The 15,812-nt window shown below is 41.9% G+C and overlaps 1 protein-coding gene across 9 annotated transcripts in view; it reads left to right on the top strand.

Moving 5' to 3' along the window:
* PTK2 (protein tyrosine kinase 2) overlaps positions 1-15,812 on the top strand; it is a 212,688-nt gene that overhangs the window by 78,622 nt on the left and 118,254 nt on the right. For all 9 annotated transcript variants that reach the window (XM_009328415.1, XM_009328414.1, XM_009328412.1 and 6 more), the window contains exon 4: positions 9,932-10,098. In XM_009328415.1, the coding sequence (XP_009326690.1) occupies positions 9,932-10,098 (167 nt within the window). The remainder of the gene's footprint in view (positions 1-9,931; positions 10,099-15,812) is intronic.

The raw sequence follows: 15,812 nt of genomic DNA, 5'->3' as shown, positions 1-15,812 counted from the left end.
CCCCAGGTCCTTTTCCGCCAGGCAGCTTTCCAGCCACTCTTCCCCAAGCCTGTAGCGCTGCATGGGGTTGTTGTGGCCAAAGTGCAGGACCCGGCACTTGGCCTTGTTGAAGCTCATACAGTTGGCCTGGGCCCATCGATCCAGCCTGTCCAGGTCCCTCTGCAGAGCCTTCCTACCCTCGAGCAGATCAGCACTCCTGCCCAACTTGGTGTCGTCTGCAAACTTACTGAGGGTGCACTCAATCCCCTCGTCCAGATCATTGATAAAGACATTGAACAATGTCTTTCTTATGCTGAGGGCTCCAGAGCTGGACGCAGTATGCCAGGTGGGGTCTCCCCAGAGCGGAGTAGAGGGGCAGAATCCCCTCCCTCGACCTGCTGGCCACGCTTCTTTTGATGCAGCCCAGGATACGCTTGGCCTTCTGGGCTGCGAGCGCACATGTCCAGCTGGCTCATGTCCAGCTTTTCATCCACCAGCACCCCCAAGTCCTTCTCAGCAGGGCTGCTCTCAATCCCTTCATCCCCCAGCCTGTAGTGATACCGGGGGTTGCCCCGACCGAGGGGCAGGACCTTGCACTTGGCCTTGTTAAACCTCATGAGGTTTCTTCCAATTTCGTAAGGCTAGCTGACTAAAACATAAACTGGATAGAGATAGCATTAAAACTTTTAGCTGTCAGCTTTATCCTTATTTCTGGAGCTAGAGAGAAGCATGGTTAGAAGTCTTTGACAAATCAAGATACAGTTTCCAGCGTGCTCTTAGTCTATTCATCATTCAGATATCTTTTTCTCCCTTTTTTATGCAGTAATGCCCCGAAATGTCGGCTTCTTTAATGTTGATAGAATAAGAACTCAAAAAGCTGAAGAAAAAAAGAACATCATTAGCTAAGGATAAGGATATATCTAACTTAATGGACTCAAAAAAGTTTGAAGTCAAGGGGCATGCCTTGGCTGTGTCCTATCCCTACATCAGGGAAAAAGACCAGAGCAAATTGATCAGCTTCCCTACCCACCTGCAGAATCTTTATTTTTCACAGGTAGAAGGCTGGGTGCAGGGTTAGACGACTGTGTATTCCAGCCAGTTCCCTAATTTGAGCTTTTTAGAAGGAGAAGGGCTGAAGCACATTCAGCCAACATCACTATAGCAGTTTATTAAACTGCATTACTGTGTTAGCATTTGTTGCTTGCTCTGTTCCTGTTCGACTCTCCCCTTCTATCCATATCCAATTTTTATCTTCCCAAACCATTGGCAATTTGCATGTCTTAGACACTGTAGGATGGACTGTATTTCATTCTGTTTTGGCTAGCTGTTCTTGCAGTATTTCCATTCCTTCCAGGTTTGTCTATGTTAGGCTCTTGAGTTTTTGCGGCTATTTCTGTGCTGTGGATGGTTGCTGTATTTTACCCAGTATTAGAGGAGACCTGAGTATTTGATTGGAGATCCAGTTTGTGGTGGAGGAATGGAAAGAGTCTCTAGTGCAAAAGTCTACAATTCAAATGATATCCTAGTTAGACAAGTATTTCTTCTGGCAGCAGAGCCAGCTTCCTTCTCACTGTTTGTTTTCTCATGCTGCCACCTTAGTTGTGCTGGCATAGGTGTTGTGACTGTTTGGCAAACTCGGTCCAAGTTAGAATGAATTATTGTTGTAGTGTTGTTTTTAATCCAGATCAGTTCCGCAATCTTGTTAGCTGCATTGTCTTGCAGACTGACACAATTGAGAAAACTGAAGGAAGAAAGGAAATGCCTGTTTATGCTGGCACTGCTCAGATCTGCAGTGTTACTGCACCACCAGGGAATAGGCTATTAAAGCCTTATGTATGAGCATCCCTCATCATGCACTGCAGCATTCCTGGTTTCCAAACACTTCTCAAGGATATTGCCTATCTTGGAAAAGGGCAAGAGGATTGTCAGTCTAACCCTCAGTCACGGAGAAGACTAGCTCCTAGCCACAATTCCACCCATTCAGCTTCATCTCTGTCCTCTTAAGTCCCCCCTTTTTCAAACCTGCCTTATTTTGACCCAACATCTGGACGAAAGGTAGAAGATGCTGTGGCTAGTCTAGAGCAGAGCTGGTATACACGATATTGATTCTGATCGGCTCCCAGGTAGCCAGAAGTTGAACATGCTGCTTTCCAACTGCTGAATGGGCCAGATACACTTTATTGCTTCTTGGTTCCTCCTAAACCAAGCAGGTAGCTTGAAGAGTTATAGGGGACTGGGCATGTGGTAGAGCTGTTCTAATGTATCTACTACTATCTGTAAAGGAGAATGCAAATGTGTTTTACAGGAATCTTTTTTATCTGCTGGGTTTCTCTTTTAAAATAGATTCTTATGATAATATAGTACAGGGGTAACAGGTTGGTCACACAAAGTTCCTTTGCATTCAGCAGAAGGAGCCTGTGAACACTAGCAGGACTCAAAACCATGCCAGGTAAGTATTTTTGGTGTTATAGAAATCTGCTGTATACAGCATTGGTTACATATCCAAATCTAATTTCTACATGTATACAGTAATATATGTGCTTTGAAGCAGTGGAACTTCCTGATGTATAGAAGCAGACTGGAGTGTACTGATTTCTAACATCAATTAGGTACGTGTAGAAATGTATAAAATCATTCCTGATCTAATAAAAGAGCTAGAAAATAGGTACCATTTACCTTTTTTCCCTTCCTTTTCTCCGCTGCATACCTACATGCATTGTAACAGATGACAAGGCATAGTTGTACTGTTAGTTAACATGTGCCTCCCTTCTGCGAACTTGAAAAAAGCACCAAGAACTCAAAACTACGGACCTGCAAATATAAGCAGTATAAAAAAAGTATAAAAATTTGTGATACTCAAACTAATTGTAACAGGCAGAAATACCCTTGGTCTTTAGAATGTTGAAAAAAGCACCAAGAACTCAAAACTACAGACCTGCAAATATAAGCAGTATAAAAAAGAAGGTAGACAGTACTGTGATACTCAGACTAATTGTAACAGGCAAAAATACCCTTGATCTTTAGAATACCTGTTTTACTTCTGCAAAATACTCATATATACTCATATACTTGGTATCCTTGGGGGGGTGAGACACACATGCAAAATAACATTTTAAGAACAATATAAATAACCCTTCAACATTTTTCTGAAAACACCTAGATCTACAGGTGGCTTCAAGTCATAGAATGATAGAATATCTCAAGTTGGAAGGGACCCATAAGGATCATTGAGTCCAACTCCCTGCTCCTCACAGGACTACCTAAAACTAAACCATGTGACTAAGAGCATCGCCCGATGCTCCCGGAACTCTGACAGGCTTGGTGCCATGACCACTTCCCTGGGGAGCCTGTTTCAGTGGCTGACCACCCTCTTGGTGAAGAACCTTTTCCTAATGTCCAGTCTGAACTTCCCCTGATGCAGCTTCATTCCATTTCCTCGTGTCCTATTGCTGGTCACCAGAGAGAGGAGATCAGCACCTCCGCCTCAAGTCAAGAGCACATCCTGCATTAGAGTTTAGCCATACAGGACTGGATCCAAGGAAGCTCCTAGACTTTGCAGGTGCAACTGAGGATAGGAGATAGTGAGTTCTATATGTTAAGCTTCTGGAAAACTAAACTTATTGTCGATGTTTAAAATACTGTTATGTTTATTTAGGAAGCTATACCAGTGTGCAGTAGGATCAGAAGAGTGCTGATTCAGCTGAGGAGACTGGAAAGCACAGCTGTACCGGCTCTGTGTTTGTCAGTGCTGTCGGCGTGTGCTCGGAGGTTCCCTGTGGAATGACGTGTGGATGTCGGGAGGCACTTTGGATGACTGATGTGTGTATGGCTTAAGTTTGAGAGATGCTGAGGCACTTATGTGGGCTCTGCATGGTGAAATGGCTTGGTGCATGGTGAAAAAATCCTAGGCAGCAGAATAACGTGTTTTCAGGCTACAGTTTCAATATATATTCGTTGCTGAGCTTCTGCAGCAGAGTTCTTGTTCAGCTGGATCAATTCCCCAGTCTAGTTTATCAGGTGATGTACAAACGTGTTTGCTGGATCAGTGCAGGAGAGAGAAAGTAGCACAATAATGAGAAAAAGGGATGTGGGCTTTGCTCTTTGAATGTCAAACATAGTGTCGTTGGAGGACAACGTGCATTTTGGCATTGTGAGGGCATTCTAGAGTTTTCCTTTATGGACATTGTAAATTAATTTGCATCAGAGCTTTGTAGTTTACTTTCATCCAGCTTTTTATTTAAGCTCCCCATATAAACCTCTTATCAGGAGTTATAATACTTGATATATGAATAGCATTTGACATATTTGAAGCGCTTCACAAATACTAACACTGTGTCCCTATGTCAGAGGTGCTACTTAAAGACTTCTTCTAGTGCAAGACACTTTCTCCTTCCTACTAAATAGGGAAATTAGGTTTGTAGTCACACTGGGAGTATATTATTCCAACTTCAATTTATTCATAGTAGCACATCAGCTTTGTTAATTTACAAGCAAGCAATTCATTTTCACTCATTTACGAAGCACAAGGTACTGTTGATGCATACTGGAGAGCCTAGGGTATCCTGCACCTTTTGGCCTTTCTCTGGTCTGTCTTGATTTTTCAACAGCCTCCTTAAATACACTGTATTGTAAATTCTATTTTTGGACACATTCTCCTAATTTAGGACAAATATTAATCTATTTTTTAAATTAGCTGTGTTGAATATCTGTGGGTTCTTTAGATAAATGAGTAAAAATGAGTGCTGTCCAGTTTTCTAGCTATTGCAAAAGCTTTTTTTTTTTTCTTCCCTCTGGGTTAAAGGGAGGGAAAGGTGACCTATCACTTACCTATTATTGATAGGAAATTCCTCTAAGGGCTTCCCAGTCTCTCTTGCTCAGCTGTACTAGCCTATTTTATGTTTGGGATGTAAATGTTAGCACTGGAAACCTAATTAAAGTCAATGTGATTACAGTAAACAGCATTCAACTGGCATATGATTGTGTGACTTCCTTACAGTTGTAGGGTGTTTGTGAGAATGACAATAGACACATGAAAACTCCTCATAGAAATTCATATTCATGTAAATACCTTGGGTATAGCCCAAAGTGACATCTTGTTCTGGAGTAGGTTTCTTCTGGAGTCAAGCTTTCCTGTGAGTATTTCTAGCTGTATTAATTTGAGGTCATAAGTTTGTAATCAGGCTTGAAACTGGTGTTCCTTACCTGTTTTTTCCACTCAAGAATGCATCTAAGGAGCTTCCTGAGCTAAAAGGCTGGTTGTAGTCAGGTCTGGAGAGATTTCGGATGTCTTTTGGCTGTGCTTTCAGTTGAAAGATTGTCATGACATATCTCAGCGGGATGTCTTAGTCGCTATTATGCAGTGGTTAAGCAGTTAAATCGTTTGTCTGGAAACTTCTGATTAAGCATTCTGATCACTACCACGAAGAACATCAGGCGTGCTTCTGGCAAGGCTCCTCACGTTGCAACCATGAAAGACAGAGAAGCTGTCACCCATCCTGAAGTGATGGCGGTGGCTTTGTTTGACACTCCAAGTGTCTCCACTTGGTCTGTGGAGGCTGTCCAGAACCCAAGGAGACTATGTGTTGTTTACTACCCGATCGGAGTTAAATACACTGACCCGATTATGGCTGTGGTGCCAGTGCAAGTCTTGGAGATTAATCTTGTACTGTTTGGAAATAGCAGCCAGATAAAACAAACGCTGTCCTGCTGCATGGGAACTTACTATACTGTTTATATGCTGCGCTTCCTCTAGTGAGAGTTCATGTTGCTGAATAAACTGCACTGTTGTGGTGCTGGTTTATGTTGATTGAAGGTGTGGCTCTAAATGTTTTAAAATTCAATTTCTCTGGTTTATTAATAAAAAAGTAAATAAGCAAATAGATGTGTTGCTTGAGAGGCTTCCCCTGCAGACCAGCCATTTTGAGTGTCTTGATCACCACATTTCCTTATTTCTCCATTTTTTTATTCTGGTCATGGTTTTTTAGCATCTGGAATGAGCTCTGTGGCATTCCTAAACAAAAAAGAAGAGAAGCCACTTAATGTGTTTGTTTCACATAAAGCACCACTTCATCCTTTCTAGGCATACATAAGTTTTTAGAATGTATTTTCAAACACTTGCACTTGACCTCCTTTGCACCAATGCTGCTATCTCCTTGATGTTTATGTTTAGTTGACTTTATCTTGAGTTACAGGATATACTAATTGTTGCTAATTATTTTCTTGGGGTGATACCAACTACCTGGCAGAAGGCATGGGGTACCCTTAGAATCATAGAATCATTAAGGTTGGAAAAGACCTCTAAGATCATCAAGTCCAACTGTTGACCCAACACCACCATGCCTACTAAACCATGTCCCTAAGCGCCTCATCTACCCGTCTTTTAAATACCTCCAGGGATGGTGACTCAACCACTTCCCTGGGCAGCCTGGTCCAATGCTTAACCACTCTTTCAGTAAAGACATTTTTCCTCACATCCAATCTAAACCTCCCCTGGCGCAACTTTGAGGCCATTTCCTCTTGTCCTATTGCTAGTTACTTGGGAGAAGAGACCAACACCCACCTCGCTACAGCCTCCTTTCAGGTAGTTGTAGAGCGCGATGAGGTCTCCCCTCAGCCTCCTTTTCTCCAGGCTAAACAACCCCAGTTCCCTCAGCCGCTCCTCATAAGACTTGTTCTCCAGACCCTTCACCAGCCTCGTTGCCCTTCTCTGGACACACTCCAGCACCTCAACGTCCTTCTTGTAGTGAGGGGCCCAAAACTGAACACAGTATTGGAGGTGCGGCCTCACCAGTGCCGAGTACAGGGGCACGATCACTTCCCTACTCCTGCTGGCCACACTATTGCTGATACAGGCCAGGATGCCCTTGGCCTTCTTGGCCGCCTGGGCACACTGCCGGCTCATGTTCAGCTGGCTGTCAACCAGCACCCCCAGGTCCTTTTCTGCCAGGCAGCTTTCCAGCCACTCTTCCCCAAGCCTGTAGCACCGCATGGGGATATATATAGTTTACTATACCTTCTTTACTTTTGATGCTGTGATAGGTTTAGAATTGATTGATGATATAAAAAGGATAGAGGCTTAAAAAATCTCACTCGCTTTTGTTGGGAATGAAGACATCTGACTTCTTAAGTCCTTTTGAAATCGCAACCTGAAAATTAGAGAGGTTTTGAGATGTCTGGCTTGATTATTTCCTGAGTAAATACTAATGGTTTCAGCTGAGCCTTATGCATTAGTATTCTTGGTGGTTCATGGTCATAGATAATTTTGTCATAATTTTTTTCCTTTCCAAAGCCATTTCTTATCACAGCAGGCATAACTATTGTTTAAGAGCACATACCCCCATTTTCATTATCAACTGACAGCATCTGAGACAGGGGAAGGGGTGAATTTCCAAAAACAAACACTGCATGTTATGTACTCTATGCAGGGTGCAGAAAGAGATGAAAATGAATGAATCTCTTCTGTTTGCATGCATATAGAAAAGCTGGCAGTGTTCCCTTTAGAGGAGAGCATGTCTGCCAAAACGGTAGGCTTTACTAACTAAGCAGAGATTGTCCTTTGGGTGAAGAAGAGGTTAAATGTGCCTCTGTCACTTCTGAGAGTACTTGGTGGTTGTTATCTGTTTCCCTGGAGACAGGCAACTGTTCTCCTTTGCAGTATTCGATACAAAGACCCTTAAATACAGGCAAGAAACAAACAACCAGTTTTTATATGCTGTGCTCAATACATTTAATTCAGATCTAAAACCGTTTGCTGACCTGGTAATAGATCTTTGGAACTTGCTGGGGAAGGTTGCAAAAAGTTAACTGCTTTAAGAGGAGACAGGATGAGTAACTGGAAGAGTTTCATTGAAGGTTGATGAATGACAGAAACAATGCTTGGCTCAGGAAATCCACTCCGATAAAAATAGTCAGAGGCTGGGAGAGCACTTAGAGGAAGTGTTGTATGTGCTTGCCTGGTGTCGCCTCTTCCCCCGGCATCCATCTGTGGCCACTGTGGTTCTTCCTTCAGTTGTTTTACCAGTGTGCCTGCAGGGAGGTTACTCTCGTTTACATCAGACATTTGTCCCAGCAACCTGGGCACCTTCTGGCTGCCAGGACTCAGCTGCTGCTGGTTATTCTGTGCGGTGCTGCCTGCTGGTAGTGCCACTTGAAAACTTTGATTTGCCAGTGTGTTTTGAAGTCTCCCTCCCACATGATAGTCTTCTGCGAGCATCTTGCACGCTTTGCTGTTTGTGTCCACCTTCCTTCAAGTGTAGGGCTTGTCATCCACTTAGTAGTGGATGTCCAGCTCCTGGGCGTGGAAGAAGACAAGGATGTTGGAAGGCACTACTGGTGCTGAAGCAAATGATGCTTCTGAGGGTGCTCATACTGCTGTTGGAGACAGGGTGCTGGGCTTGATGGAATCTCTTCTGACTCAGACTCCATGAACTTACTAAACACGGCTTGTGTTTCCTTCTTGTAGGCTTGAAAGAATTTTTTTTCTTTTTTACATTTCACTATGCACTGTGTTGCTTCTGGAAGATTATTTAATGGTTGCAGTTCGATAAGATGTGTGAGCTGATCTAACAGCTCTCTGTCACCTCACCAAAAGCATGATTCCACTCCTACACGTCATCTTCCCCCTCTATGTGCTTAACTCTGTTTTTGCAGTTAGTTTTCTGCTTGCTTAATTTGCAGAGTCAGGGTCTTAAACAGTTTCTTTGGAATACAAAATAATAAATTTTAGGAAACAATGTCATTCTGTAAAAAAAAACCAAAAAACTTTTGCCTGACTCACTCCAGCAGCCCACCTCTGGCTCCTGTTGAACTTACTGTTGGCTACGTGTTGATATTTTCTGAAATTCTGGGCAAGAATCAGTGGCTTGTGCATCTGTGTGTGTATATACGTGCGTGTGTATGCATATGTATGTATATTTGTGTGGGTATACACACTCATGTATGAGCATTTTTAGTAGCAAATTTTCAAACCATTACAGGGTCAGAAGCAAAGGACTGTGAATTCCTGAAAGAAGTGTCTGGGAGCAGTGATAGCCCATGCTCCTGCTGAGCTCTAAACCCTGTACTGGCAGGGATCTGCTGCCTTGCAGAGAGACAAACCTTATCTTCTACCGGGTTGTGAGGCAGCAACTCTGATCTCCTGCTGACTTGCTGATCTAGATAAGAGCAGGACAGCCTGGCACACTGCACCTGAAAGGCTGCTAATCCACTATCTACTAACACATTTGAATTTTGGTTACCGCGTTAGACCTTAGAAACGTCTAACGTGGAAGGGAAACAGCAATCTGTTATGATTTTTTTGAAAGGTTCATTTCTCAGGCAAGAGATCCTCAAACTATGAAATTCAACTCAGGACAAATGAGTAGGACATTTGTTTTGTTTGAGAACCTTCTCAAATAATAACCTCTTGCCTCATTTTATAAGGGATCTGCGCTGAATCTCAGGAGAAAATGAGTGGGGGGAAGAGGGGGAGGGAAACCAAGGGTCTGTGACGTGACCTACCAAATCCTGGCTGTTGGGGCACTGAATAGGCTGAAAGTCTTAAGATGATTTTCCAGCTGTAGATGAAGAGTGACTTTTAAAGGCTGGTGGTGGGTTTTTTTTGAACAAATACATCTTGCTTTCATCCACAAATCTGCTTTTTATATTTTGGCTTTTATGTTACTCTGTTTTACATTGAGAAATAGTGGCTTAATTCTGATAAGTTGCATGGAAATGTATTTACTGATGTTTTGTGAAGCCATGCTGGTAAAACTTCAGAAATTGTAAATGTTTTGTCTGAAACAGCTTACAGTTGAACATATTTAGTATTCTCAATAAAGGCAATATCTGATTTATTGCTTAGTATTTTGTATAGGGTATGACATCGTTATATTTTAAAGCCTTATTGTAGAATTTTTAGAAAATATATATTGTTTTTTACGGCTTGTAAGGAGTGTATGTTTCTCTGTTTTAGGGCATAATTCAGAAGATTGTGGACAGTCACAAAGTGAAAAATGTGGCCTGCTATGGGTTACGGCTCAGTCATCTGCAGTCTGAGGAGGTTCACTGGCTACACCTGGACATGGGGGTGTCCAATGTGAGAGAGAAATTTGAACTAGCCCACCCTCCAGAAGAATGGAAGTAAGAGTATAAATCTGTTCAGTGTCAACATCGAGTCATATAAGTCTCTTTGCCTTGTCATTAAAACCAACTCTATAATTTGCTGTATTAACAAAGATCCTCTTGTGGTGGAATAGAGGTGATGGAACAGGAAAAAAACCCACAACTTTTCACATTAAAGAGCCGTAAGCGGTGAAGAACACTTTTTGTTGTTGTAAGGGGTTTCCTGCAAACCGAGGAGGACAGATAAGTGTAACCCGGGATTTAGAAGAGGCATAATGTAGGAGCAGAAATCTCCTAGTCATTTGTCCTCAAAAACCTGCAAAACTTGTGATATATCTAGTGACCAGCCCCATCTCAGGTTTTGTCATCCTTAAAAGTTTTAGGACAGGAATCCTATTCCTATTTGCGGTATAAGCACACCACTGAAAATTTAAAAGGATAAATCTTGTTATTTAAATGAAAACAAGAAAATATTGTTATTATCTGGTTGTATTTAGATACAGACTAAATAGGAGAAATGTACTTTTGAAAAGAATGAAATGCAGTGAAAAGATCAGTGTATCCTTCTGTGGTTGTAAAACTTTTTAGTTATAAAACTATTTATTGGATAATGAATTGAGGCCCAGAGCAGTAAGTGCCATCTGCCTTTCTTCTAACTGGGATTTTCAGTTATTCCAGGAGCAATGAACAATAGAAAGGTAACTGCAGAACTTGTTTGTTGGGGTTTTTTTTCATAGCCTAGGTACATTTGCTGAGGTATTTTCATGATACCAGTTAGCTGGTTAAAAGAAGTGGTATGACCTATGCTCTGTTGAAGGTTGAGTTTTCTTCAGCTTTTTAGCAGAGTAAGCTGATGGTGCACGCTCAGGAGAGGATGTAGGCTGGAGAGGAAGAAGGGAAAGATTGTCCACTTTCCTGGTAGAAAGACAAGAGGAAACTGAAATTTATCTGCAGAAAGACACAATAATCTACTAGAGAAGATGGGGAGCTCAGAGTTTTAAAATACCATTAAACTAAGTGTAGTACTGAACTCGTGGGAACAACAAAGAGTAGATTACTATGGTTACTAGTTCATTACTAGTTTTTTCTGTGGTTTATGTTCATAACCACAATTTGTACAGAAGTTGCTAGTTATTTTAAAGGCTTACACATATCTTCTGCAGAATTATTGTAAATAGTCTAGACGTAATTTCTTGCAAACAGAGTTATATACTAGCAGATGTCACAGTTGGCAATCTTCAGTTTATAAATTTTCTTTAGGGGCCTGATTTTAACAAACACAACGAATTCAAACAAATTAGGAATGTTTAAAACTTAAGTTTCAGAAATGTTGCACATTCTCTTCTGTGCATGTTACATTTTATTGTTTCTGGGATGTGCATCGATATTTTTCCTTCCATACCTTACAAGAAATTTTTCATTGATAATACTGTAAAATCACAGCATAGGAAGTAAGGGATTCCTGAATCCTTTCCTTGATAATAGTGCTGCGTCTAAGATGTGAATAATTTATGGGATGGAAGTTTGTTACATAGTGTACAAGTGTCAGTTCCAATTTTACTAAGCGACGCAACTGGCATTGTACAAATTGCAGAACAAAGTTAATCAGTTTTAAAAGCAAAGTCAGATGATTGTTTTGAAGTCTGTGGAAAGGAATTATATAAAATACTCATGAAGGAGCTATGGTAAGATGTAAATTATTCAATACCTTTCCAGAGTGTCATTTAATGTTTTATCAAATACATGCAGCCTGACATACCTTTTAAATCCATGGAGATTTGCTGTGCATAATCAAAATGCTGCTGTCATATTTGTAATACCATAACACAGAGTGTTTAAGATTATATGACGGTACTTGTAAAAATAGTTAGATTAGAAAAGGGAGAGAAGTCTTGGAATGGTTCTTGAATTAAAAGCTTCCTGTAGTGTTAATAAACCAGTAACTGACTCTTGTGTGATTATTTTTTTTCATCATTAAATTAAAAGGGCTGTATATTCAGCGTTGAGAAATTAGATCTCAAACGTTCTCCTGGACTAGTCCAGATACTGGAAGTTACAGTGATTGTCAGTAGGTTGTATGCAAAAGTTAACAGAATAAAATCCGTCTCCCATCTATGCAGCTTTTGTCTGGTGCTGTGCTGTTTATAATCCCGCAGAGGATGGACTAGTGAAGGGAAGAGACAGGGATATGACTTTGCTTCAGGTGACATAGTTGTAATTGGAGCTTAGGAAGAGTAAATAATAGCGGGCTTTAGGGCAACAAGGTCACCCAAAATTCTGTCACTTCAAATTTTCTTCCTTCTTCCTATGGCAAACAGTTCAGGTGCAGGAGCACACACAGTGTAGCTTTGCCAAACTGACAGTGGATAACCTCAATTATGTCGCAAGAGACAAAGAGGAAATCAATTACGTGTTACGTGGGGTCCCCCCCCCCCCCCCCCGTTTGCTTTTATATACTACTTTGACCACCTTCTTGCTATAAAAAGGTTTGTATTTTGCATGAGATAGCAAAGGTTTGCTCTCTCTTGTGGTGGTTTTTTTTGTTTGCTTGTTTGTTTTAAATAAAAATCAGTAAAGACCTAATACTTCATTTTTTCCTACAAAGAAGAAAGATTGGCAATAAAAGTCAGACAGAAGCCTTTTATTGACTGTGTCTGCATCTTCACTGTACGTTTACGTTAGGAATGTTTGTGCTCGTTAACTGTATCAAACCAAATATCCTTTCTCTATTTTATTTTATTCTCTGGCAATGAATATAATTCCATCCAGCATTAGAAAATTCCGAATGCATCTAAATCATGGTGCCAAAAATGATCAGAGTTATAATTATTGGAACTGCTTGCTTATTTGTTTGTGGTGGTTTGTTCAGGAAATAAGTATTCTGGAGTTTGCTGTGTTTTATGTCACATTGGGTAATACTGTCTTATTTCTTTGAGTTATGCAAGATTTAGCACTACAGAAGCATTGTATAATTTGAGTGTAATTCCATGCAATTGCTTTAGAATAACTGTAGTGTTCCAAATGTAGTCTGGGAGTTTTGTTCATTACTGAATTCCAATAACACTGCTGCTGTTAGGTTTATCTTACAGTAGCATAAATTGTTAATTCTTCCTTAAGCATTTGCTTGTATGAAGGCCTGTGTACCTGTGCATGCAGATGATCCCAGATGACAAGTGAAATACAAACAAACAAAATCCCAGGGCTTTATTACGGGAAGGCAATAAAGACTGAAGTGGATTTGTTTGCTTCAGGTTTCCTCTTAGTGTTTACGCTAGCGAGGCAGACTGGGGCATGCGTTAAACTCACTTTGTAATGAAGAAATTAATCTTCACTTGTAGTAGTATATTTTAATGATTGGATGTTTCCAAGAGCATGAGGGTGAAAGATTAAAGAGCCTTCTTCCCTTAACCTTTATCTTCACCCTGTACAGCTAGGTGAACTAGGGTTAGCAGGATGTGGGACTCTTAAATCATAGCATCGACCCTGGTCATTTTTGATAATACTGAGCCTTCAACAGCACTCACAGCAGCTATCCTTTCTGTCTTTAAAAATGCTATGTGTCAAAGCACTGTTCCCTTTGCTGGTCTTTTTTGTCCTGCAAGGGGAGAATCAAGAGGTTTGAGTAACAGATTGTTCCCCACAGGGTAGACATCTTCTAGTTCTATACTTAAGGTTTGCAGGTAAAGTAGGTCCTTGTAACAGGCAACATTCATGCTTTGGCTCTAACAGGTAGAAGATGCCCCAATGCTTAGCAAGTCCTGTACTATAAGTTTTGATAGCTGCAATACAAATGCCTTGGCACTGACACAAAGGCCAGACCACCTGCGGAATGATGTAATGAGTTGACTAAGTTGATCTAAAAGCTTTTGTACCTCTCCTCTCCGCAGTCTGTCTCATCCCCTCTCTTGCTTCCAGTTATCCAGTCCTTTCCCTTTTGTTCTATGCACCTTAATGCTTGTCTAATCCTTCAGCGAGCTGATTCAGTTCATTAAACTCACACAAGGCTCCTCCTTTGTCTGCCCTTTTTGTTCCCCTCTTCTCTTTTCTGGTTACTTTTCCGCTGATGTGAACTGAGTTAGAACTTGCTGGAAGCAACCTATGTTCTTGGGACTGGTGAGATTATTTCTTTCAGTGCCACAAAATATTAAGAGTTGGATCATCCTTTCTTTTTTGGCTCCAACTGCCCAGGTAGTGCTTGTTACTCAAAGGGAAGCTCCTAGAACTGCTCAGTAGTGTATGCTATGCTGTGGACAGGTCACTTCACCATACAACTTGCTAATTCTATTGATGCCCACCTTTCTGCAGGTCTGAGTGGAGGCCCGTAGTGTGTGTCAGTGTGTGCATGGAAGCATCTACACCGCAGTATAGATGCAGAGCAGGAAGTAGAATAGTAGTCTTCTGGTTTTATCAAACATAAGGGAAGTGATCATCAGCTGGTGTACTTGCTGAAAAAGCAGACCTGGTTTGTGAGAAAGGGACTTGTCATCCTCATCAGTTGGCTGTGTTTCAAAGACAGTAGATTTAGAGGATATTGAAAATCAAGCCCATCCTTGAGTTGGCCTTTGGAAGTCAGTTTCTTCATTCCCATAGGTGTAGTCAGAGATTAGGTTATAAATAGGTAATGAAGGTCACTCTCAGTGACTGTCCCAGCCAAGCTCTTTTGCCTTACCTGATTTTCTCATGAGATCCTGTTGCAAAAAGCAGTACTTCTCATGGCTTCTCAGTTAAGAAGACAAGTCCCTGTAAAGGAGAAAGATTGCTTTTCATATGTTTTTTTTAATCCCAGAGAGTAAAGGTGTTCTACATCCTGGTCTAGATCAGAGTGACTGAGACAATATGTACGCGGCTGAAGGTTTGAGATCAGTTCCACATGCATTTCTTCAGGCCTGAATGGTCTCTGATTGTTGGCTTGTAGGATGACTGGAAAATAGAAAAAGAGGTGGTGTGGAGCAGCTACCAGTATCTAGGCAATATTTGTTCTTAGTACATTGGGAGGCCAAATAAAAGATTCTTTTCATTTGTATAGTGTGAAAAATCAACCCCATCTTCGGTATCTATTATGAAAGATGTCTGAAACACATGCATTGAATCATAACACTTCCCTTCCAGGATTTAGAAGATCAGGCACTTGATACCCCTGTGGTGGGTTGACCTTGGCTGGCTGCCAGATGCCCACTCAGCACCCCTCACTCCCTCACCTTAATAGGACAGAGGGAGAAAATAGGATGAGAAAAATTGTGTGTCAAGAATAAAGACAGATCACTTACCAAGTACGGTCACAGGCAGAACAGACTCAAATTCAGGAAAACTAATTTGATTTACTGCCAATTAAAATAGATTCAGGTAGTGAGAAACAAAGACAAACATTAAAACACCTTCCTACCATCCCCTTTTACCCTGCCCACCTTCACTCCCTAATCCCTCCCCACGAGGGGTGCAGGGAGTGGGGATGGGGGTTGCGGTCAGTCCATCACAGCCCCTCTCGGCCGCTCCTCCCTCCTCACACCTCCCAGCTCCCCAGCGCGGGCCCTTCCCCGGGCTGCAGCCCTTCAGGGACAACCTGCTCCCGCCTGGGCTCTCCACGGCCACGGCTCCTGCAGGAAATATCCCCCTGCTGCGGCCTGGGGCCCTCCCCGGGCTGCAGGGTGGGTCTCTGCTCCAGCGGGGTCTCTCCAGGGCCGCAGGGGATCCCTGCTCCGGGCCTGCAGCACCTCCCGCCCTCCTCCTCCTCC

Source organism: Pygoscelis adeliae, unplaced genomic scaffold (genome assembly GCF_000699105.1).
Source record: "Pygoscelis adeliae isolate BGI_AS28 unplaced genomic scaffold, ASM69910v1 Scaffold457, whole genome shotgun sequence".
Lineage (NCBI taxonomy): Eukaryota > Metazoa > Chordata > Aves > Sphenisciformes > Spheniscidae > Pygoscelis > Pygoscelis adeliae.
This window is presented reverse-complemented; position numbering and strand designations above follow the sequence as displayed.